The following is a 21,740-nucleotide window of genomic DNA, read 5'->3' as shown; positions in this document are numbered from 1 at the left end:
AGCTAATATGCGGACTGGCACACTCCATTCCAGAGTGGATTCAATATAAAAGCCCTGTCTGTAAAGCCTCCTAGTAAGGCTACCAACTTTTACCTGGATACCAGAGACATTAAGAGTATTTACACATCAGCCTAACCAGGGGTAGGGCAGCCCAGCTTGGGTTAGGTTGTGCATGTGAAGTGCCAGGATCCTCATGGATCCTAGCGGATCCTGGTGCAGATACGCCTGACCCAGATTTTCACCCCGGCCTTTTACCAAGGTTAAGGGCACAAGTGCACCTTTAACCCTAGCACCAGGATTGTGTGACTGCTTGGGCTGCTTGCAGCCCAAACAAACACAGGGAAGGGTGCCTAGAGTGCCCGTCACACAAGGATATCTCCCATTGCACTGTGCTTGTCACATGGTGCATTGTGGAATACACGGACACATCGTCCTGGCCTCTGGAGATCCACTCTACATGCAGCAGTGAGATTGTGTGGGAGTGTGATCCACACTTCCCACCAGTGTTGCAGGATCGTCTGGGGGATAGGTAAGTTTAACGCAGCCTTCCCCCCACCCACCCACCCGCCCTCCTCACCTCCTGGCCATGTGAATACCCTTAATGTCTTTTGAATTTCCAGCAGAAGCAGGTGGAAAATACTGTAGGGACTCCTCTTCCCACCTATTCCTTCATCCTTCCTGTCATCTTCATCACTGGCTGTAATTTCTTAATAAAAAGCGGCTTAACCTGTATCCTTTTCCCCCCAAGTAGAAAAGTGACTAGAAGTAAAAGGGCTAAGGAGCTCCTCCCCTCCCTTCTGGCAAATTTGCAGGCTCAGAGGCTTCTTTCAGTAAAAAAAGGATCATGCCAGGGGAAAGATTCATGCAACTATATGTCAATGTGCAATTTGGCCTTCAGCAGAACTTTGCTCTGGATGTTTCAAAAGGCCTGATTCTGCATGAGTGACTGGATCAGTGATGATGCACTGATGCACCTGACTGGACCCTGGCATCCAAGATCCTGCCACGCCCATTGTGGTGGAAAGGGCGTGCCAGAGCCTGCCCACTTTCTGGTCTCTCTCTCTTCCTTTCCTCTTCCTTTCCTAGTTTGATTTTCTTTAGCAGATGCTCTTGGAAATTGCAAAAGAGGAAGTCAGTTCTCCAGTCTCACCTTCTGGCAATCAACAGGTCAACCTCTGCTCCAGCAAGATCCCTTGTGAGTGATGGTGTTTTGTTAATACTGGACTGGGAAAACATCTGTGTAGGGGCGGAACCAGCTATGACTAGACTTCAAGGGCACAGAGGCTTTGGTAGCTTTGCAGGATCTGTGTAAGAAATAGTGCATATGAAGTGGCCCATAGTCATCACAATGAGCTTGCAGAATGCTTTCCTCCAAAGAGGTATAGCACCGTGCACCTGCATGTACTATACCACTTTCAGAAAAAGTATAATGGCTTGAGGCAGAAAGCGTTGCATTCTGTGTGTGTACACACACACACACACACACACACACACACACACACACAACCCTGCTGCTCCCTCCAAATGTGGCCACTGATCTTGGAAGAAAAGAAAGGGAAGTACTATATTTCTTGTGATCTTATCTCTCATTAATACTTATGGTGTGTTCTAACTATGCTCTCAAAAAGCAGTTCTTTACTCTACCCAAAACATACTCCACTTCTATACTGTCCACACTCCAACTTCAAAGGGAAGTAAACTTAAGGCATGATTAGGTCTGTGTAAGCATGGTGACGCTGGAACAGTTTTGAATTAGCCAGTCTGGGAAGGGGAATAGCAAGTATTAAAATCTGCTGAATAAGGCTATTGGTGGAGTGGGCTCACACAGATTGTTTTTGCAGATGATCGTTCTAAAGTGAAGTTCTCACCACTGGGCCGAGATCCCTTCTCTGACCTTGCACATGTCTGGTTCATCCCTGTAAGTCTACCATGAATTATGTTTACCTGTTAGTCCTGCTGTTGTCTCCAGCTACGCTTTATGCTGCACTTTTGTAGATGGAGTTAATTGCTCATGCCAAATGTGTGTGTGTCCCTTGGTTTAGCTTTCACCTTGGTATAACGTGCACGTGTTAAATTATATTTATAAGTATATACTCATAAAATATGTGGTAGCACACTACTCAAGCATAACTCAGATGCTGTTAAACTGAGAAGAGGTAACATGAATTCTGCAGAAATCCTCCTTGGAGCCACCTGCTCATTCAAAACATGGATAGGAGTGTGGAATATACAGTATATACTCTATACTGTATATACTCTAATTAGCAAATGACTCAATGCAGATCACATGTAAATATTTTAGGAATCAATTATTTTTATAAACTGGGGATCTTGAAAGTGTGTGGAAGTATAAAAGTATTTCACTCAAGGAAATGAAAATCTGGTGCACATATATAAAACTACTGTATAAGAGGCAAGTAGCAACTCTATTGAGGTTGACATATGACCCAGCTGAGTATCATTGTTTTAAAAATGACAAACACCCTTTTGGGTTCCATTGGCAGAATATATCCAAGACAAAGGAGCACCAAGCATCCTATTGATGATAAACAGCAGTTAAACAATAACAGTAGAAGCAAATAGTCAGTGAGGCCATCAAAAATGTGTTTTTGATTATGTGAATGAAAGCGACCCATTTTTTCCTCCTATCTTGCTTCTACACAATCACTTCTACCCAGATTTTCCTCTTACCTTGCTTCTAGGGATGTGCACGGTCCGGAGCAGTCCGGACCGGCACTGAAGGGGGGCCTTTCTTTAAGGGCGGGGAGGGCTTGCTTACCCCTCCCGCCTCTTTGCCCCCTCCAGCGCCCGTATTTAACAGACTAACGGGGCGCTGGAAACCAGCCCCCCGCCCCCCCCGCCGCGGGCAGATTTACCCACCAAAACTACCAATACCCCTGCCGTCGCCCGCCAGCCCTCCCTCCCTCCCTCCCAGCTGCCCGCCCGCCCGCCCAAGGACTCACTCGATGCTTTAGAAAAAATGAGAGGAGCTACCGGACGGAGCTCCTCTCGCTACGAAGGCCTGCTGCATACTGAAGGCGCTTTGCACGTGCGCGCATGCGCGCGCCACAAAGGACGCCGATCGCTGGAGGCCCGGTCTACCTGCCGGGCTGGGTAGACCGGGCCTCTGGCGATCGGAGACCCGGTCTACCCGACCTTTTCCCGGCGGGTAGACCGGGCCTCTGGCGATCGGCGTCCTTTGCGGCGCGCGCACACGCAAAGCGCCTTCAGTATGCAGCAGGCCTTCGTAGCGAGAGGAGCTCCGTCCGGTAGCTCCTCTCGTTTTTTCTAAAGCATTGAGTGAGTCCTCGGGCGGGCGGGCAGCTGGGAGGGAGGGAGGGAGGGAGGGCTGGCGGGCGGCGGTGGCGGCAGGGGTATTGGTAGCTTTGGTGGGTAAATCTGCCCGTGGCGGGGGGGCGGCGGCGGGGGCGGCTGGTTTCCAGCGCCCCGTTAGTCTGTTAAATACGGGCGCTGGAGGGGGCAAAGAGGCGGGAGGGGTAAGCAAGCCCTCCCGCCCTTAAAGCAATACCTCCCACCCGGACCCGGACCAGCAAGGGCCGAACCGGTCCGGCAGTTCGGCCATTCTTTAGAATGGCCACCGGACCGGTTCGGACTCACCCCTACTTGCTTCCACACAACCGAAAATTGGGAGCACGCACAGCTCCCAAACCTGGGTAGAACACAGTTTTTGATTGTGTGAATGACCTCAGTAAGTTGTAGAAACTTTGTGACTAGTCTGCTAGTGATCAGCATAGGAGACACTGATGCAAGAGATAACGGGAAGACGACTTCCAGATCAGAGATGAGATAGACAAGTAGATTTTTAGCAGACAAAATATCCTGTTCATGCTTCTATGGCAGGGATTCTCAACCTTGGGTCCCCAGATGTTGTTGGACTTCAACTCCCATAATCCCCAGCCCAATTGGCCTTTGGTTGGGGATTATGGGACTTGAAGTTCAACAACATCTGGGGACCCAAGGTTGAGAACCCGTTCTATGGGAACAAGCTTGGGAATCAATATTATTTAACTATGAAACCTAAAAAATCTAGTGTAGTCAAATACTTGAAATAAAGATAATACATATGCTTTAATTCTGTCTCTTCACTAGAATTAGTTTTGTCCAACCTTAGCGAATTAGTGTGTGGTTGCCTAAAAGCCAACCTAGATGGCGGGCAAGAGGGTCCCTGATCAGGATCTCTCACTTTTCTTGGGAATTAACAGCCACACCTGGCTGCTGCTTTCAACATCAGGAATGTGATGCTTTGGAGGAGGGTTTTTCTCTTTTCCTCTATGCCCTTTCTGTGATCTAAGTTGTCTGCATAGTTGCTATTAGCTTTGCAGGGGTGAGGGAGAAATTGACAGAGATGTTGTAGCTTACAAGTTACTTGTCTAACTAAAGATCAAATTAGATGTGCACTTATACCTTTCGAGAGACTGCTTAAACCTGAAAGCAACTCTTATTTCACACACACACACACACACACACACACACACACACACACTCCAAGCTACATAGTGGGGGGCAAGTAGCAGCTTTGTGGGGGTGATGGGGGGAATATGTGGGAAAGGGTTCACCTCTTCCCCTGAGTACAATGTACCGGTCAGGATTCCACCCCACCCCCCACATCTACACAACTGTTTTTGGTGAAATAAGAAGCACTTCAGGTTTGAGCACTCCTTTAAAAAATCAAGTATGTGCACATCTAGTTTGAACCTAAGGTACCTTTTTCTAACAGCACATCAATATAATATTCCTCTCTTCTCATACTGTACCAAATGAGGCTATGTATGTATGTATGTATGTATGTATGTAGATGTATTTATTTATTTAAATATTCATTCATTCATTCATTCATTGGCAGGGCTACCACTCACCTAAGGACTATATAGCTATTGAAGGACCTGACAAGTTGTCCCTAGATGAGTTTTGGGGGCTGGTCTGGGAACATGGAGTCCACACCATCATCACTTTACAACCTGGGCAGACAAACAGCCCGGTAAGCAGTTGCTATATTGATTCACAGAGAATAGTGGAGATATAACATGTAGAAATGGTGACCTTCAATGGTGCAGCAGCAAGGAATTATGGGAGAAATTCAAGTTGGGCATCTGGAATAGAGAGGAGTGCTCTGAAGTATAATCCCATTCACAAGGGAGCTGCTTTTCCATGGACAGATCCCATGCAGCCATGGGCTGCACCTAAAGGATACAACCAACTTTGTGTGTCTTCTCAACTTAGTGGGCACCCTCCTTCCTGGCAGGATGCTGATCTAGGGGGCAGTGCCATCCCTAGTGGGGTGCAGGGCTGGGGGCAAATCAGAATGTACGGGGGGCCCTTAACATTTCATGATTACAGATACATACTGACTGATGAAACACTATGTAAATAATGTTTGTAAGTGAGGTCTTTGGACATATCCAACCAGCTAGGACATATAGTGCATTTGTAAGGAAACAAGTTAAAAGCACAACACATGCCCCTTGCTTCACAGTTCTCACTCAGACTTTCTGGATTACAAACTTGAGCATAGTGCATTTACAAATGCACTCCTTCTCCTCCCCGCTCTCGCTCTCTCATTCCCTTTCTCCCCCCTCCTCCCACCACCACGTTGCCCTGCCACTTAAATTAGCTGAATGCATTACTTTTTACACCAAAATACACTGATTTGTGGTGTTTTTTTAGAAGTTCTGAAGAACATACCTGCTGACACCAGATTTTGCATGGACAATCCTTCCTGCCCCTCTCCCTTGCAGATGTGTTGTTAGGTACCTAAAAGATCCAGGGCTTGGGCCCACAGGGCCTGGCCGAGGCCCACAGCCTCCCCACATTTTGATAATTAAACCTTTTCATGAAATCACATTTCATGCTCTCTAAAGGTATCCAACGCTCTCCATCCCACTAGTTTACTTCACCACTAAAAGTCAATCTCCTTTTTATCCTGAATTGGATTTCTCCTGCGATCAATACCGACACAGTTGAGAACCAGTGTGGTGTAGTGATTAGTGTTTTGAGACTAGGGTTGGGGGACTTGCAATACCCATTCGGTCATGAAACTCACTGTGGGACTTTAGGTGAGACACACTCTCTCTCTCTCCTCCAAACCTGCCTTACAGGACTGTTGTGAGGATAAAAGTGGGGAGGAAGAACATGTACACCACCCTGAACTCTTTGGAGGAAGAATAGGATATGTGTCTATAACATATACATATTTATGTAGACTTTTAGCCACATGCTCTCCAATCCTAAACATGTAAACGCAAAAGCAAATTCTCTCAGCTTTGCCAAAGTCATACTCGGCCCCGAGTTTGACCCCTAAGTCATCGACGTTGTCTACCATTAAGACCCCATCGCCTTCTACAGCTCAGCCAACCACCTCATTTTCGCCTCGGCCTTCATCTTCTTTCAAGCTCCAATGCTTTGGTTCTGGTCCCCTCGGCATCGAGGGACTTCAGCACTCTGGAACATTCCTCAGTGACAGCCTGTGCCTCCTGTTTCAGCATCGACTTCAACTCCTTTGGGCCCGAGGCACTCACCTTCACTGGTGTCTATTGCTTTGGCCCTGAATGTGCCCGCGGCAATGGCAATGCCACAGGTGCGGACCTCTCTTGATGCCTAGTCGACTGCTCTTCATCTCTCACCTGTGCATTTGGTGCTGCTTTCACCCATCATCATCTCCCATGGGTCAATGCCTGCCTGGTCTCCTCTCCGCCTTTCACCGTTGCAGCCTGCTACACCTTCTTTGGACTCTCCTGCACTGGCAAACCTACTTCAACAAGGACTGGAGTGCCTACTCAGCTCTGCAAATTCAGCGTCCTCAGGCTCTACTTTCAAGGGTTTCACTTTGTCCCAAGATCTGGACAGTGATGAACCAAGCTCATCTCTGCCTATTCCCAAAACTCCTACGTGTGGCCCTTCCACCTCAATGCTGGTTTGCCTATTGGCTGTACCCTGGAATGAACATTTCCACATTTCTACCGCCCATGTCCCAATGGACCCCCAGGACTATAGCAGCTCCCCAGGGGGCCTTTGACCCACCACATTTGTGGGCAAGGGAATGTTTCTGTTCACGCTCCCTTTACAGCTCCCTGACATTGCCATATGACTTCCAAGAATATAGGCTATGGACATCTATGCATCTCCGGGAGGCTTTCCCAGCACCTTTTACTCTAGATCCGGTAGATCTTTTTAAATGCCCTGCCACTCCAGCTGCCCTTTCAAGGTCTGCTACGCCAATGCCCAGGGCTTCACTGCCCACGCTCCCATCTGTGCCTGTGCCAGGTCCAGCAGCTCCTATGATACTGCCTGTTCCTCCTGTTCCTCCCCATCCGAGGACTCCATTACCTGAGGATCCTGATGGGGAGTCTTCTTATGTGTCTGACTCTGAAGTCTTGGAAGCTCCACCAGGCATGTCACCAGATGACAATGTAGCAAACTAAGCATCTAATTATCCTATGGAGAAGACTAAATCCTACTGCGTGCAAATACATGACATGGTGAGGGCTTTAGGCCTGGAGGCATCCCCTCCTGAGGATACAGTCAAAGATCCTGTTTGTGGCTATCTTTCTACCACACCTGTAGCTCACCCTACTGCATTTCCCAGGCTCCCGACTCTGGTCGCTGCTTCCAAAGCGGCTTGGTCTGCTCCAGTGACATCCACTCTTCCTTGTAAAAAGACGGAGGGTCTGTATTGGGTCCACGAGGCTTCTTGCCCATTTCTGTTCAAACACCTGGCACCAAACTTGCTAGTGGTAGACTACATGCTGCAAGTCAAGTCCACACATTACCAATGCCTCCATGAAGGTTTGGTGTGCTCACTGTGGTGCCCTCCAGGCTTGGGAACTTTGGAACTCCCAGCAGCAGGAGCTTCATATTAACTTCTTGGAACTTCTAGCATTTTTCCTTGCTTTCAAGGCATTCCTACCTGTTATCCAGGGCCAAGTGGTTCAGGTCCATATTGATAATACTACGGCTATCGCCTACTTGAACCATCAGGGGGGCACTGTATCCAAGTCCCTGAACAACCTTGCATTGCAATTATGGGAGTGGTGCCTGAGATTTGATATCCTACCCATGGCTATACATATTAAGTGGGAGGATAACATTTTGGCTGACTCCCTTAGCCGCGATCTCTCCTTCTCTACCTTTCATGAGTGGAAACTGAATGACTCCTTTCTGTTGGAAGTGTTTGACTCCTGAGGTGTCCCTGAGATTGACTTATTTGCCACCGTGCAAAATGTGAAGTGTCCTCTGTTCTGTTCTAGGGCAGGCATTAGCCAGAACTCACTAGCAGATGCCTTCCACCTACAATGGAAGGACAAGCTGTAATACCTCTAACTCCCCTTACCACTAATGTCCAGAGTGGTGGGGAAGATACTGCAAGAGCACACGCAGTGCATCCTGGTCTGTCTCTGATGGCCCAGGCAACCCTGGTTCCCGGCTCTCCTTCAGCTATGCAAGAACTCTTGCCTTCACCTTCTACCTCGATGGGATCTCCTCATGAGAGACGAGGGTCCTACGCCATGCCCTTCAGACCCTCTCACTAACAGCGTGGAGGCTGAACTTTTAGATGAGATTCTATTAAATGAGAGAAAGACCTCTACAAGATGCAACTATATGTGCAAATGGAAGCGTTTCACATCCTATGCTTCTGTTAAGGGCTTTGACCGGCTCCAGGCTTCGATCTGCCAAATACTGTTCTACCTCGCCTCTCTCAAGAGTTTTGGTCTCTCCAACACCTCCCTTAAGGTCCACCTCGCTGCCATCTCGGCTCGCCACCCGAGCTGGGACGGAAAGTCAGTTTTTGTTCACCCTAACTCTAAGCATTTTTTGAAAGGAGTTAACAACCTGTTACCACCACCACCCCCAGTGCGGGCTACAGTTGAGCCTTGGAGTCTCCTTCTTGTGCTGTCCACGCTTATAGAGGCCCCCTTTGAACCCCTCTTATCGGCCTTTGTGAAACTGCTGTGCCTAAAGACTGCCTTCCTTATGGCCATCACTTCTGCAAGAGGTGTAAGTGAGCTCATGGATCTAAGGGCTGATCCCCCATATACTAAATTTTACCCGGACAAGGGTTACCCGGACCTGCATCCGGTTCCTGCCCTTCATCCAAAAATCGTTTCTGCCTACGTTCTTCTATGACCCATCTATACCTCTTGAGCGTTCTATGCATGCCCTAGATACCCACAGGTGTCTCCTTTATTTCCTGGATTGCACAAAGACATTCAGGCGTTGTAACAAACTGTCCATCTCCTATGCAGGAGCTAGTAAAGGTTTCGCCATTTCTAAACAAAGATTGTCCAACTGGCTGGTGCAGCTGATTTTACTTTGTTATAAGAAGCAAGGTGTTAAGCCGCCCTCTAAAATATTGGCGCATTCCACTAGGTCCATGGCTACCTCAGATGCCCACATGTCGGACATCAGTATGAAGCACATTTGCAGGGCTGCCACCTGGTCTTTGGATCTGCCCATTGTCCGTCACTATGCTGTGGACTTGCATTTTGCTTCAGAGACCAATTTTGGTCAGGCAGTCTTAAGAGAGTACTGTAACTGCTAGCACCCACCTTCTTTTTATGGGAGCTAATCACTCATCCAGTTGTGAGGGACCATGGATCCCTACAGAGATAAACAGGTTGCTTACCTGTAACTTATGATCACTGTGGGGATCCATGGTCACTCACAACACCTGCCCAGACATCCCCTCTGCTAGCTTGGCATGAACTTACCTAGGCTGTTGTGGCTTATCTGCTATCTTCTCTATCTCTCAGTGTTGTTACAAGCACAAAGTAAATAAGGTAGTAAGTATTATTAATAGAAAGCAAGGCACTCTTACCCCTGGACTTCCGGGCTGAAGTCCTGGGCCTCCACAGCTCCTCCCCCCCACCCCCGCCATCCTCTTTAGTCTGTTCTGGGTGGTGCTGAGCATGATGATGCTTAATGGGGCGGGGGGAGCCTCCACAGGCCTTTAAGTCCAGGCTCCAAAATTATCGAGGTGCACCTCTGAATGGAAAGAACCATTTTCTCATATATTTTGTTATGTAAGCCACTTTGAGAACTTAGTTGCTAAAAAATTTTTTGATGAATATTTTAATAAGGAAAAAAACAAACAAACCATACACACAGACCAGATTAGAGCGATAAGGAACACAACAGCCAGCAGCACATGGTAAGCCAAGGTAGGAGCAAAAACAAATCCATTTTGTTAGAGCATTTCTTCTTCCCTTCTTTTTAAAGTTTTGTACTGACTAATTTCATCACAAGAAGGTATCTTGTTGGGATGGGGAGGGTTTTTCTTACAGACATTTGTAGTAGGACAGTTTTGGCTTATACTGTACTTTGGGGGGGGGAAATTAAGTTTAAAACTCTCACACAAGGAACAAACACAGGCACACAAATGGAGGTTTTCAAGTGAAGTTTGGGGCTTTTCTCACACGGACACAGATACAGGGGGCAGGGGAGGGAGAGAAACACAGTGGCATAAGCAGGGCAAGCAAATCCACACAAACAAAAAATACCAGTCAAATAAAGGTTGGGGGCTTATATGTTTTTCTTTCCTGGAGGGAGACGAGCCCACAGCCAGCTTCCTTCCACCACCTCCATTGCCATTCGGCTGCTTCGTCCTCCTGGCTTCATCCTCCTCGCTCTAAAATTGCAAGTTCAGGCAGGAGTGGGGGAGGAGCACAAGACTCCAGGTGAACCAATCAGGCAGCTGCAGCTGTTCTTGCTGGGGGAGGGCTGAGGGACAGGCAGCAAGAAGGGAACAGTTAACCCGTTTTTTGTCTCTGCTGCCGCCGAGGAACTGTCTGCCGATCTGGACAGAAATCCACAGGGGGTGCTGCAACTGAACCCTTGTGCGCACACACTCCATCTGCCCCTGCTGCTTACTCTGTGTTTGCTGGGCTGCTGCTGGGGCTGTTGTGGGATGGTGAGGCGAGGCGAGGCAGCTGAGCAGGGAACACCCGGCCAGAAGAATTGCTGCTCCTGCAGTGTGGAGGAGCAGTGGTCAAGCAGGGGCAGGCTGTTGAATAGTGGTGTGCACGGACTGCAGAAGTGTGGTCCAGTGCCAGGCGGGGGAGTTGCTTTAAGGGCGGGGGGTTGTACTCACCCCTCCCACCGCTTTCCCCCCTCCGGCGCTGTCATTTTTGTTAAAATCTTTGGGGCGGCAGCAGTCCTCCCTGCCGCCCCTACTCCCTTGTTGGTGCCCATATCCGGAAGTAACAGGCGCAAATGCGCCTGCCGACACCCGCATGCCGCACGCATCATGGTGACATGTGTGTTGCATGTGCGCATGTCAGCGGCGGGCACATGCGCGCCTGTTACTTCTGGGTGTGGGCACCAACAAGGGGGTAGGGGCGGCAGGGAGGACCACAGCCGCCCCGAAGATTTTAACAAAAACGACAGCGCTGGAGGGGAGAAGCAGAGGGAGGGGTGAGTACAACCCCCCCACCCTTAAAGCAAACCCCCGCCCCGCCCGCCGACGGTTCGTCAGACCGGCCACCATGCGAACTGGTTCGCAGGCCTCCATCATGGCCTGCGAACCGGTTCATGCACATCCCTACTGCTGAGCAGTGTGGGGCCCATCCCAGTGCCCGCCCTAAGGAAGGCCCTGCCAGAGGAGGAAATCCATGCCATCGGGCCTGCTCCCATATTTGAGGGCCTTCAGGTGTACATTGAGGACACCATTCACCATGGGAGACTTTGGAACGAAACCTGCAGAAATGTCCATGTAAAACATGTAAAGTCAAATTAGTCATCCATGTGGAACTTGCTGGATAGCTTTGCAGTTTCCTCTGTTTCTTCTGCGTCCTTGCAGAAGATTACCGCATGGATCTTTTGTCTTTGCTGGGCATTGTCTTTGCTGCTCCCAGCTGGGAGCAGATAAAACTGTAACAAGAGTGCCTGTTTTCATGTAGGTTCCAGACAACTCATGCTGGCCCTCTGAGGGTGAACCTGTCTGTACAGAGATGTTGACCATACAACAAGGCCCAGAGAAGGCTGTTTCAGGATGGCCATGCATTCAGCTCAGAATGAAATATGTACGTGAGTGGAGTGGGAGGGAGTGGGGTGGGAAAGTGGGGAGCTGTGGGATGCAAATGAGCCTATACCATGAGAGCTGTTCTTGTGGTAGCAAGCATGACTTGTCCCCTTAGCTAAGCAGGGTCTGCCCTGGTTGCATCTGAATGGAAGGCTAGAAGTGTGAGCACTGTCAGATATTCCCCTCAGGGGATGGAGCTGCTCTGGGAAGAGCAGAAGGTTCCAAGTTCCCTCCCTGGCATCTCCACGATAGGGCTGAGAGAGATTCCTGCCTGCAACCTGCCAAATCGTGTTTCAGCACATCCCTACTGTAAGATGGGTCCATGGATGGGCTTTGATCATGCTCAGGAGCTAATTGGTCACTATTGACCTCAAATCAGATGTCAAAGGACTGTGAAGGGAGGTGCCTTCTCCTGAAGTGTGTGGCTTGGCTTGTATGTGTGAGTTATCTGTAGCTATTTGCTCTGTAAACTGTCCGTAGTGAACCGGCAGTTCACTTGTGGCTCACTGTGGTTGGACTGATGTGGGGAAATTGATTGATGTTGGGGAAGTTGGTAAATCAGTGGTCATGCCCTGTGCCACAGGACTGGGCTTAGCTTTCTAGCCCTGTACAGCTTGATAATTGAACAAACTGTCCCTATACAACTCTATTAAAACCCAGGTGTTTTAGTGTTGCAGCAGGTGTGAGACAAGCAGATAGAAGACCCCAGGTGATGTCACCCGTTGGAGGATCTATACCAGAAGCAAACCAAATCCTGCTGCTTAAGGCAGACTTTTGTTTTACCACTACTGTTGAGACCACAGTTATTTTATTCATATAGTTATTCATTTAAAATGTCTATATGCTGCCTTTCAAATACAAATTTCCAAGGTGTTTTCAATTAAAACATGCATCTCTTCCAATTACAGCAACTAAAGCCTGCAGCTAAAAACTAACAGCAGTTACAAAAAATAGTTGCTACCATCCTTAGTGCCCCACGGGCTGACAACCTGGCTAACGAAGCACCAGTGCAGCCGTGCTGTGTTCCAGACTAAGGCTGCATGCAGCACCACACATGAGACGAAAAAACTATCTTCCCTTCCTCCTGCAATTGCCTGTGCCACCCAAAAATATGTCCCAGTGGGGCAAGCAGCTGCAGAAGGAAGGGAAGATGGTTTCCACCTCACTTGTGTGTGCAGCCTTAGTCTGGAACATCACACTGCTACATCAGCACTTTATTTGTCCAGATGTTGGCCACTGTTTACAGACCTAAATCCAGATAATAGCTCCATGGATGAAGAAAGTGAATGCACTGCAGCATTACGCCGTAAGGAACACTGGGGCATTCCCTAGCTCCACTTGCCCAGAAAAGGGCAAGCAAGAAACCACTTTGTATTGACCGTTGTTCTTTTGGCATTCTTCTTTTCTTTTCTTTTTAGAATTGGACCTCTCTTTGTCAATGTTTTTGAATTACACAGAATTCTTTGTTAGTTCCCTGGCCAGCTCTCTATACCTTTTGCCTGCACACTTGCCTGCTAATCATGCCATCTTTCTCTGTCTTGCTAGGAGAAGAAGGCCAAAGAGAGGTTGCTACAACGATTCCTGTTCCCTCTGTGGGAAGGAGAGGAATTGCCGGATTCCGAGGTCCTGATGGGTTTCATTTCCATTGTCAGGCAACTGTTACCATATCGGAAGAAAACCAGTCCCTTGGTTCTTCACTGCAGGTAGGCTCCTGGTGCCCTCAGCTCTTGAAGGTGTGTCCTCAGCTCTTGCTTGTGGGCTTTCCAGCAGCACCTGGTGGGCCACTGTGTGAAACAGGACCTTAGGCCTGATCCAGCAGGGCTGTTCTTATGTTCTCTACCCTTGACTCCTGCCCAGCCAATTGGGGTGATTGCCTCTGGGACTTGTGAGCATGGATACCAGTCCCTCTGTGGGTATTCCCAGGTGATGGGGCTGAATGTAGATATCCAGCAGTGAAGGGGCTGCCTACTAACATGTTGCTGGTTCTTACTCCTGTCCAAGTTCGGGTGGTGTGGCCCAGATGGGGATTCTGATTGCTCTGGATACCCTGTTGCAGCAGCTGAAAGGAGAGAAAAGCGTGGATGTATATGGTGTTGTCTTGAGGCTCGTGAGGAGCTGCTGTCTCATGACTCCAACACTGGTAAGTAAGAAACAAAGGAAAAGCATGATCAGTAATGGCATGTCTGACCAAGGTCTGTGTCAAGGCCAAGAAGAGCTATGCTCTTTTATAGCCTGCAGATTCACTTTGCTCTCCATCTCTGAAGCCAGTCAAGGAAGTCTTAGAATCCTTAGGCTTGTCCACACGATTCTCATCTGGGTAGGAGGAGAATCCAGCCAGGGCCGGAGAACCAGGCATGCTTATGATCAGTGGTTGTGTGCTCTCAGAAAGCAAGGGAAGAGTGATTGTGTGGGAGCTGGGTAGGGCAGCTTTTCATCTACCCTCGGTAAAATGCTGGGGAGAGAATCTGTGTAGAGTGCTCCCGTCCTACCCAGCTCCTGCCTCCCACACAATCACTCTCCCCTCTTTGCTGATCCTCACTGATTGAGAGTGTACTTAGCTCTCCTACCCTGGCTGGGCACACCTCCTATGCAGGGTGATCTTGAGAACCAGCATCTTGTTTGTTTTTTAACTGTATTGATATTTTTGTGGTCATCAGCAGTGGGTGTCACTCTGACTGAGATAACAGAACAAATGAAACCTTAATTGAGCTTCCAGGCAAGAAGTCTTGCATTTTGCTTGGTCATCAGCAAGCATTGCAGGAAGCACATAATTGCCCTAGATTACTCATCTAGTCTGACCTCCTTTAGCGAATCCTTTGGATACTTGCCTACAGCTTTGCTTACCCTCACCCCAAAATCCCACCAGCTCTTCCATATCCAGGGAGGAATAGGCAAGTATCAGACCTCTTCTACCAAGTCCGCTTGAGTCTTCTTGGAATTGCTTTCTTTGGAAAGAGAGCCGAGGGAGGTCAGTGAGGTTTCTTTCTTCAAGCCTACTACATGATAAAGCCAAAGCCATCTCCAACCTGCTACCTGAGTTTGTGATATATTCCATCTACAGCAGGCAGTAAACAATGGAAGAATTACGACTGCTGCTGTTCACCAATAAGCTGGATCTGCATTCTTGTGCAACAAAGGAAGAGTGCACCGCCTCCAAATATTCTTGCAAATAAGGACCACAGACTTGTCAAGGGGCTTGTGACTCCAGGCCAAGTCACAGGAAACAATTGGCCAGCATGAACAGCCAGCAATAACATATAGTTGCCTCTTTCACTGATGTTGCCACATTCCACACTTCACCCAGCAGACCAAATAGCAATAAATGTGCTATCCGAGGAGGAAATTGCAGCTTTTCTAGAGCAAAATATTGCCCTATAAGTGCTGGGAATATGTGATCTCAATATCTTCCTGAGAGAAGACATGTGTAAGGGACAAATATGCATGTATTGCACAAAAAATTAGTGGAAACATTCCTCTAGCCCACAGGTAGGCAACTTCAGCTCTCCAGCTGTTGTGGCTGAGGATGATGGGAATTGTAATTCAACAACAGTTGGAGAGCTGAGGTTGCCTACCCCCTGCTCCAGCCCAATCCAATGTATGCTTCTTTAGAAATAATTCTAAATATGCATCTGACTGCAGCCATAGGGGGCTTCCACATCTGCTGATTTTCCTAGATCTTGTGGCCAATATATTTGGCCACTAGAGGGCATTGCACTAGCAAGCCCTGCTAGTTCAAATCTTGTCTACTGAGACTGAAAACTGTGAGGAGCAAAACAACTTGTATTACATAGATTTTCCATATAATTCTCTCATGTCTGATACACTCACACACACACCATACTGAAAGAAAGACAGTAATGTAAAATATGCATCATTCCTGGTTAGCAAGCCAGGAGAGCAGGCACCAAAAAGCTTACCCCTCTTCCAACAGAAGGCAGGATCAAAAAGAACCACATCGGCCCACATTGTCCCGAATGCAGCAGGGAAGGGCCCTCTGACAGTATGAGTGCTCCCCCACTGCAGCTCCCTGGCACAGATCACTTGCATACAGAACACCCTGATGTTGCTTTGGAGGGGCCAGCTGGAGGGGAAGAATGTGGGTCTCCCTAGTGACCAAGGGTTTAGCCATGGCAATGCACACATGTGAAGGTTGTGTGTTTTTAACAAAGAGCTGAAGCTGTGCATGTTTAATGGTGCCAATGCTTCCTCAAGCCACAGAGCAGCTATAGGGGTTCTACCATTTGTCCCTGCTCCTGCTGCGGAATTAGTGATTTGATCTAGCAGTACATGCCCAGTTCACTGTAGATTCATGGGCCTCATTCCTGCACCATAGATGCTGTTCTTGTTTTCTCAGAATATGGGAATAATATTGCAAACTCTTTTGATTGCTCCTGGGATATGAGAGTAGAGCTCTCCCTGCATTGTCTTCTATCTATCTATGGCATTTCATACTCTTTCTCTCTCTTTCTCCCTAGGATAAGTACATGTATCTATACAATTGCATCCATGACATCATCGCTCAGAAACAAGTCTAGGACCACAATAGGCCTTGGCTTCCACTCTCTGTTAAATGGTGGGTAGATATCGGAGCTGCACAAGACCACAGCAGGACTGTGGGCACACAGACTGAACTAAACTGTTCCAATGCAGAGATGAGCAACTGCCCCAGGGGACCTATGCTCAGTCTGTGTGGGAAGTGGAAAATCAGGAGTCAGCAACAGTGACTTACAATGTTCCTGTCTTCTTCTATCAGCAGTGCTCCAAGGCAGAAATGGTCAAGCAAGAGCAATGTATTCCTCATTCAGGATGTATTATTTGCAGCAACAATGGCACCTTACCCGAATCTTCCTCACCTCTATTTAGAAGCCTTGGAATTTGGGGGACTCAAAGCTCCAACATATGGCTGGAATTTGTGGCAGCCCACTAACAGAATCAAGGTCACTGTGCCATTCTATGGCACCTCAACATTTAGGATAATTTGTGTCATTCTCTAAAAGGGCATAGCTGGAAAAGGTGCAGAAAACATCTCTGGAGGATGTCCATCAAAGCTGATCAGCCTGTAGCTAGGAAGAGAGAGTACATAGAAGGGTGGTGAGCATTGGGCAGAGCAATCCAATGTCCTGCTCCTTCCCAACACACCTCCCCTGCTGCTGCCTATATTTGGTTTTCCATGCCAGCACTTGCACCAACATCAATTATGCTAATGGATCCTGTATCTGTGGGATCTGCTGGCACAAGGGAACTTAATTAATATCCTATCCTTGGCCAGCTGGCCCAAGTCAAGGATAAGATGGCACTGTAAAATGCGTAGGAGTGTCTTCCTCACAAAAAACACAACTAAAACAAGCATGGATCATCTTCCATATACAAGAAAATGAATTAAATAATCGATGACTGTTTTTGCTTTTAAAAAAGTGTGACTGTGGAGATAAAGACAGGGTTTAATGCAATTGTGTGGTTTGGAGAAAGGTACTAAAAAGAGGGGAAAATATTCAATTAGATCCAAAGAATTGTGGTAATCTAATGACACTGCTGGGAAACCAATTCAAGAGAGCTACAAAAACTGATTTATGCAATATGCAAATAGCCTATAGAATTCAGTGCCATGGGAGTGTCACGATTCCACATTTAGATTCATTCATTCATTCATTCATTCATTCAATTTATATACCGCCTAGTATAAAAATCTCGAGGCGGTGAACAGAATTAAAAACATAAAGATAAAGGTTTATATAATGGAGTAAATAAATTCATGGAAGACAGGTCCAGCCACAGATGGGATTACACAGAATAGACTGGAATAGATGCTGAGAACAAAGTGTGGATATGACCACTTTGCCCTACTTGTGAATTTCCCCAGAGCACATGGGTGGCCATTGCTGGAGACAATATGCTCTTCTAGATGGAAACTCTTGGTTCAGTCCAGCATGTTTTGATGACAGCCCCCTTGATTCATATTCCACATGCTGCTTCCAGAGAAAACCAAGGCAAGACTCATCATAAATTCTTAGCACCCTCTGCTTTTTTGCCATTCCTGTCTCATTTCCCTGTTCCCAGCTGCTGATTCCCTGGACTCTGTCAGTTCCCCATCCTGTGATAACTCTGCTGCCAAACAACAAAGACTGCAGTTGGCGGTCACTCTGTGTGTGTGTGTGGGGGGGATTATATATTTGAGGCACACGGATGGGCCTCCTTGAGAGCAGGGCTCTAGGACACATCTCCACTTTCCAAACCCTCTTGCAGCTCTGCCTTTAGGTCTCTTTTTCTCCATGGAAGGACAAGACAGGGTTCTCTCATCCCAAGCCATGCTTTGGAAAGTTTTATTTTCTCTTTCTTGGGTTGTTTCCAGATTACACAGTACAACAGGGGTAAAATGCTTAGGCTTGGCAGGATCATATTGAAAACAATCCCCAGAATCTCAAATGGGAAAATATTTTTTGCGACGCACATGCAATGTTGTAGCACTATAACGCAAAGATAAAATCTGAAAGGCAGCATCGGAAATGTAAATGGCACCCTGCTGTCAGTGCAGGGACTGTGGTGTCACAATACAGGAAGTACAGAAGCACACTTAGCAGATCTGTCTTGACACTGTTGTAGGGTTTAATCTGGAAAGCAACTTGGTCTCAAACTCAGTTCTGTCTTAACTCTCTTTTTTAAATGGTCACAATTTAAAAACGAGATTGAGGGTGAGCCAAACATATGTGATTATAATGGGAATGAATTATCTCAGATTCTCCGAAACAGAAGAAAAGGGGCAAATTGTTTTGTAATAATAAATTATTCTTTAAAAACGTTTTTGTTTTAATTTCTCTATTTTGCAAGTTTTTGTCTGCTTCAATTGTGGTTTGTGATAGGCAAAGTATAATGTGAGTAGTGTTCCACTAGAGGGCAGTGCTACAGTCAGTTTATCATTCACACGGTAGGGATTATTTTCAAAGGGCAAGTGGATGAAGAAAAGGTGAGTCTGAGCATTTTAGAACCAGTAAATTTTGTAAAACCAGAAGCTGCAGAACAGTTTATATGAAACAATGTTGTGTTGGAGATGTCGACTGAATAGATCCGGGCAGAATCGAAGCAGTTGTTGAACAGACAAGCAACCCAATGTTTGTTTATTATATCATTTTAACAGAGGGAAATTTATCTTATACAACTGCAACTAAAATAGTAGAGCTTCTGTTGTAAACGTATGATATATCCTTATCATGTGGGAAACAATCTGACCTGTGATTAGTTTTCCAGGTTTGTGCCTGCTTATTTTAAGCATCTATATGCTGCTCTTGGAGCACACACAGCTCCCAAACCCTGGCAGAACACAGTTTTTGATTGTGTGAATGACCTCTTTATGTAGAATGAGAACACTGTTCCATGTCCCAAAGAGACAATCTAAAGAGATACTAAGAAGACAAGAGAGGAAGTGTAGGGAAGAGAAGGCAAGGGAGGGCCTTGCTTCTTCTTGCTGTCCATCATTCACCCTAGAAGGGATAGTGTTGTTGTTAATCTATCCAGTATCTTCCAAACTGCATAGCTCCTGGGTTGTAAGTGGGATATTGCCACAGTTTTCAGGCCTGTGTACATTGATTGTACACTACTGTATACCCTATTCACATTTTACAACCTGTGTGGATTTCTGATGGTCTTGGAAATGAAACAGGCAAGCCCAGAAAAAGGGTGTAATCTCTCCTGCTACACATAGAGATTAGCTCAGAGAACCTACCTTTCAATCCAGACCAGTGCATATTTGCAAAAAAAGCATGTACAACTGTTAGAGAATCTTGTGCTAGTGGCACTCTGTAACATAGGTGTTGCTGTCAGATCCAGCCTCCCATTCTTCTGTCTCCCATTCCGGCTTAAATATGTACCAGTGTCAATAAAACCAATGCCTTTACATTGTTTTAAATGGTGGGCATTATTTTGCCCCCCCCCCCCCAATACACAGACAGAGACACAAGTGGACACCAAACAGGGCAATGGAACTGGGACTATGATATACTAGCAGGGGTGCATAGCCGTTCATATGTGAAAATGTACAACTTCCATTTGAAACAAAGAATAAAAGTATATTAATTACTCTTACTGAGCAATGGGGCTCTAATTGATTCATAATTATGCTCAGGCAAGCAGGAAGGGCATCAGGTAAACTTTGGAATTAAAAGGAACACCTTGACATATTGGTGAGATGTTGCAAGATAGTGTAGTGTGACAACATATGTGCAAGTCTCAACATATGAGAATGGCTGAGCATGGAGTGCCACAGAATCACTGCTGTGCTAGCTTGAACAATAGTAACATGAGGATTTTAATTCCATTTATACATATATTAGTTGCTTTCCAGCTGAATGAGCTCTCAGAAAGATTTACAGAATAAGAAAAACATACATATATTACTCTTATATTAATTAGATTAATGTGGAGTTATTCTTCACCAGCCTCAGAAGGAATGGCTGGCAGTTAAACAGTCAAGGAAACCCTGCCCTTCTGGCTCTACTAGAACAAGAGCTCTCAGCCTTGGGGTCCTCAGATGTTATTGGGCTACAACTCCCAGCTCCCAACATCCTCAAGAACAATACCCGTTGGCATTGGCCAAAGGTCGGGGACCCGTTGGTCATTGTGGCCAAAGTTGGGAACCCTTGCTCTAAGAACATAAGAACAGTCTTGCTGGATCAGGCTCAAGGCCAAATTACCACAACTTTATCTAGTCCAGCATCCTGTTTCACACAGTGGCCCACCTGATGCCTCCGAGAAGCCCATAGGCCTAGAAGATGGTAGCACCCAAAGAACCATCTACAGTCTCTTCACCATCCTCAGATATGTGAGCATAGCAAGTTAGCCATTTACAGCAAAGCCAGCCCACAATCCAGGGTTGCCCAATGACAACTCTGACTGAAGCTATTCCCAGAGCCTTCCCCCACCCTCACCCCAATATTTTTCACAATATGAAGCCACAAAAATATTCAGGATTGTTAATATGTAATAGTCATCTGGGAACTGGTGCTGATTCCTAGAGTCTCTAGGCTAATCTTGATGAGTTGGCAATTCTACCACAACCTAGCTAGGTAGGCCACAGTCAGGCCCACATACTAGAGATGGGCAAACACCTTGTACCCCGACCTGCGGTTAATTCACAAAAGCCAGATTCATTAACTGGGTGTTGTTAACTGAATCCCCCCAAACCAAACATTAATCCAGTTTCAACATTTGCCCAAACCAGGCCTGGCTGGCTGTATCTGACGGCATAAACTACACACACTCCAAACTTAGAGGGCTACAGGAAACCCATGCCCATCTAGGCGTGAGTCAGGCCTTCCATGCTCCATTTTTTCTCAGATGCAGGAGACAACTCTTGAATCATATCAGAAGCACTGCAGGTTTTGTGGAAATCTTAAATACTCCCACACCTGATCACTTGGCTGAGTCACCTGCTGCTATTTGTACTGTTGGCACCGTTATGTGGCACACCTGCCCTCTGCTTGTAGCATACACATCTCTGGCTTGGCACTATCTCTGGGGTCCTCCTAAGTAGACATTCCTGCTTCGTAGCATTACATGACTTTCCCCCTCTCTTCCCAAGCATATGATTACATGATTCACCCATCTAAAGTGAAAAAAGTCAGACTGTACCCCACTGTTTGTGATTAAAGCAGCGATTCTGCAGCTAAGGTCAGAAACCTTGTGATTAAAGAGCCTGTCTGATTATTACTCATGG

At 47.0% G+C, this 21,740-nt stretch overlaps 1 protein-coding gene across 6 annotated transcripts in view; it reads left to right on the top strand.

The window, feature by feature from the left end:
• Window positions 1-20,110, top strand: part of LOC128324506 (receptor-type tyrosine-protein phosphatase V-like) — a 108,860-nt gene extending 88,750 nt beyond the window's left edge. For 3 of the 6 annotated variants that reach the window (XM_053249163.1, XM_053249167.1, XM_053249168.1), the window contains 7 exons: window positions 1,102-1,195; window positions 1,842-1,918; window positions 4,865-4,999; window positions 11,913-12,035; window positions 13,580-13,737; window positions 14,036-14,174; window positions 16,510-20,110. In XM_053249163.1, the coding sequence (XP_053105138.1) occupies window positions 1,102-1,195; window positions 1,842-1,918; window positions 4,865-4,999; window positions 11,913-12,035; window positions 13,580-13,737; window positions 14,036-14,174; window positions 16,510-16,569 (786 nt within the window). In that variant the 3' untranslated portion in view covers window positions 16,570-20,110. The remainder of the gene's footprint in view (window positions 1-1,101; window positions 1,196-1,841; window positions 1,919-4,864; window positions 5,000-11,912; window positions 12,036-13,579; window positions 13,738-14,035; window positions 14,175-16,509) is intronic. The other 3 variants (XM_053249165.1, XM_053249164.1, XM_053249166.1) reach the window with 3 other exon arrangements.
• The last annotated feature ends 1,630 nt before the right edge of the window (window positions 20,111-21,740 follow it).

This window comes from Hemicordylus capensis, chromosome 4, assembly GCF_027244095.1.
Source record: "Hemicordylus capensis ecotype Gifberg chromosome 4, rHemCap1.1.pri, whole genome shotgun sequence".
Classification (NCBI taxonomy): Eukaryota; Metazoa; Chordata; class Lepidosauria; order Squamata; family Cordylidae; genus Hemicordylus; species Hemicordylus capensis.
Note: the sequence above shows the minus strand (reverse complement) of the source record. Positions and strands in the feature narration are given on the sequence as shown.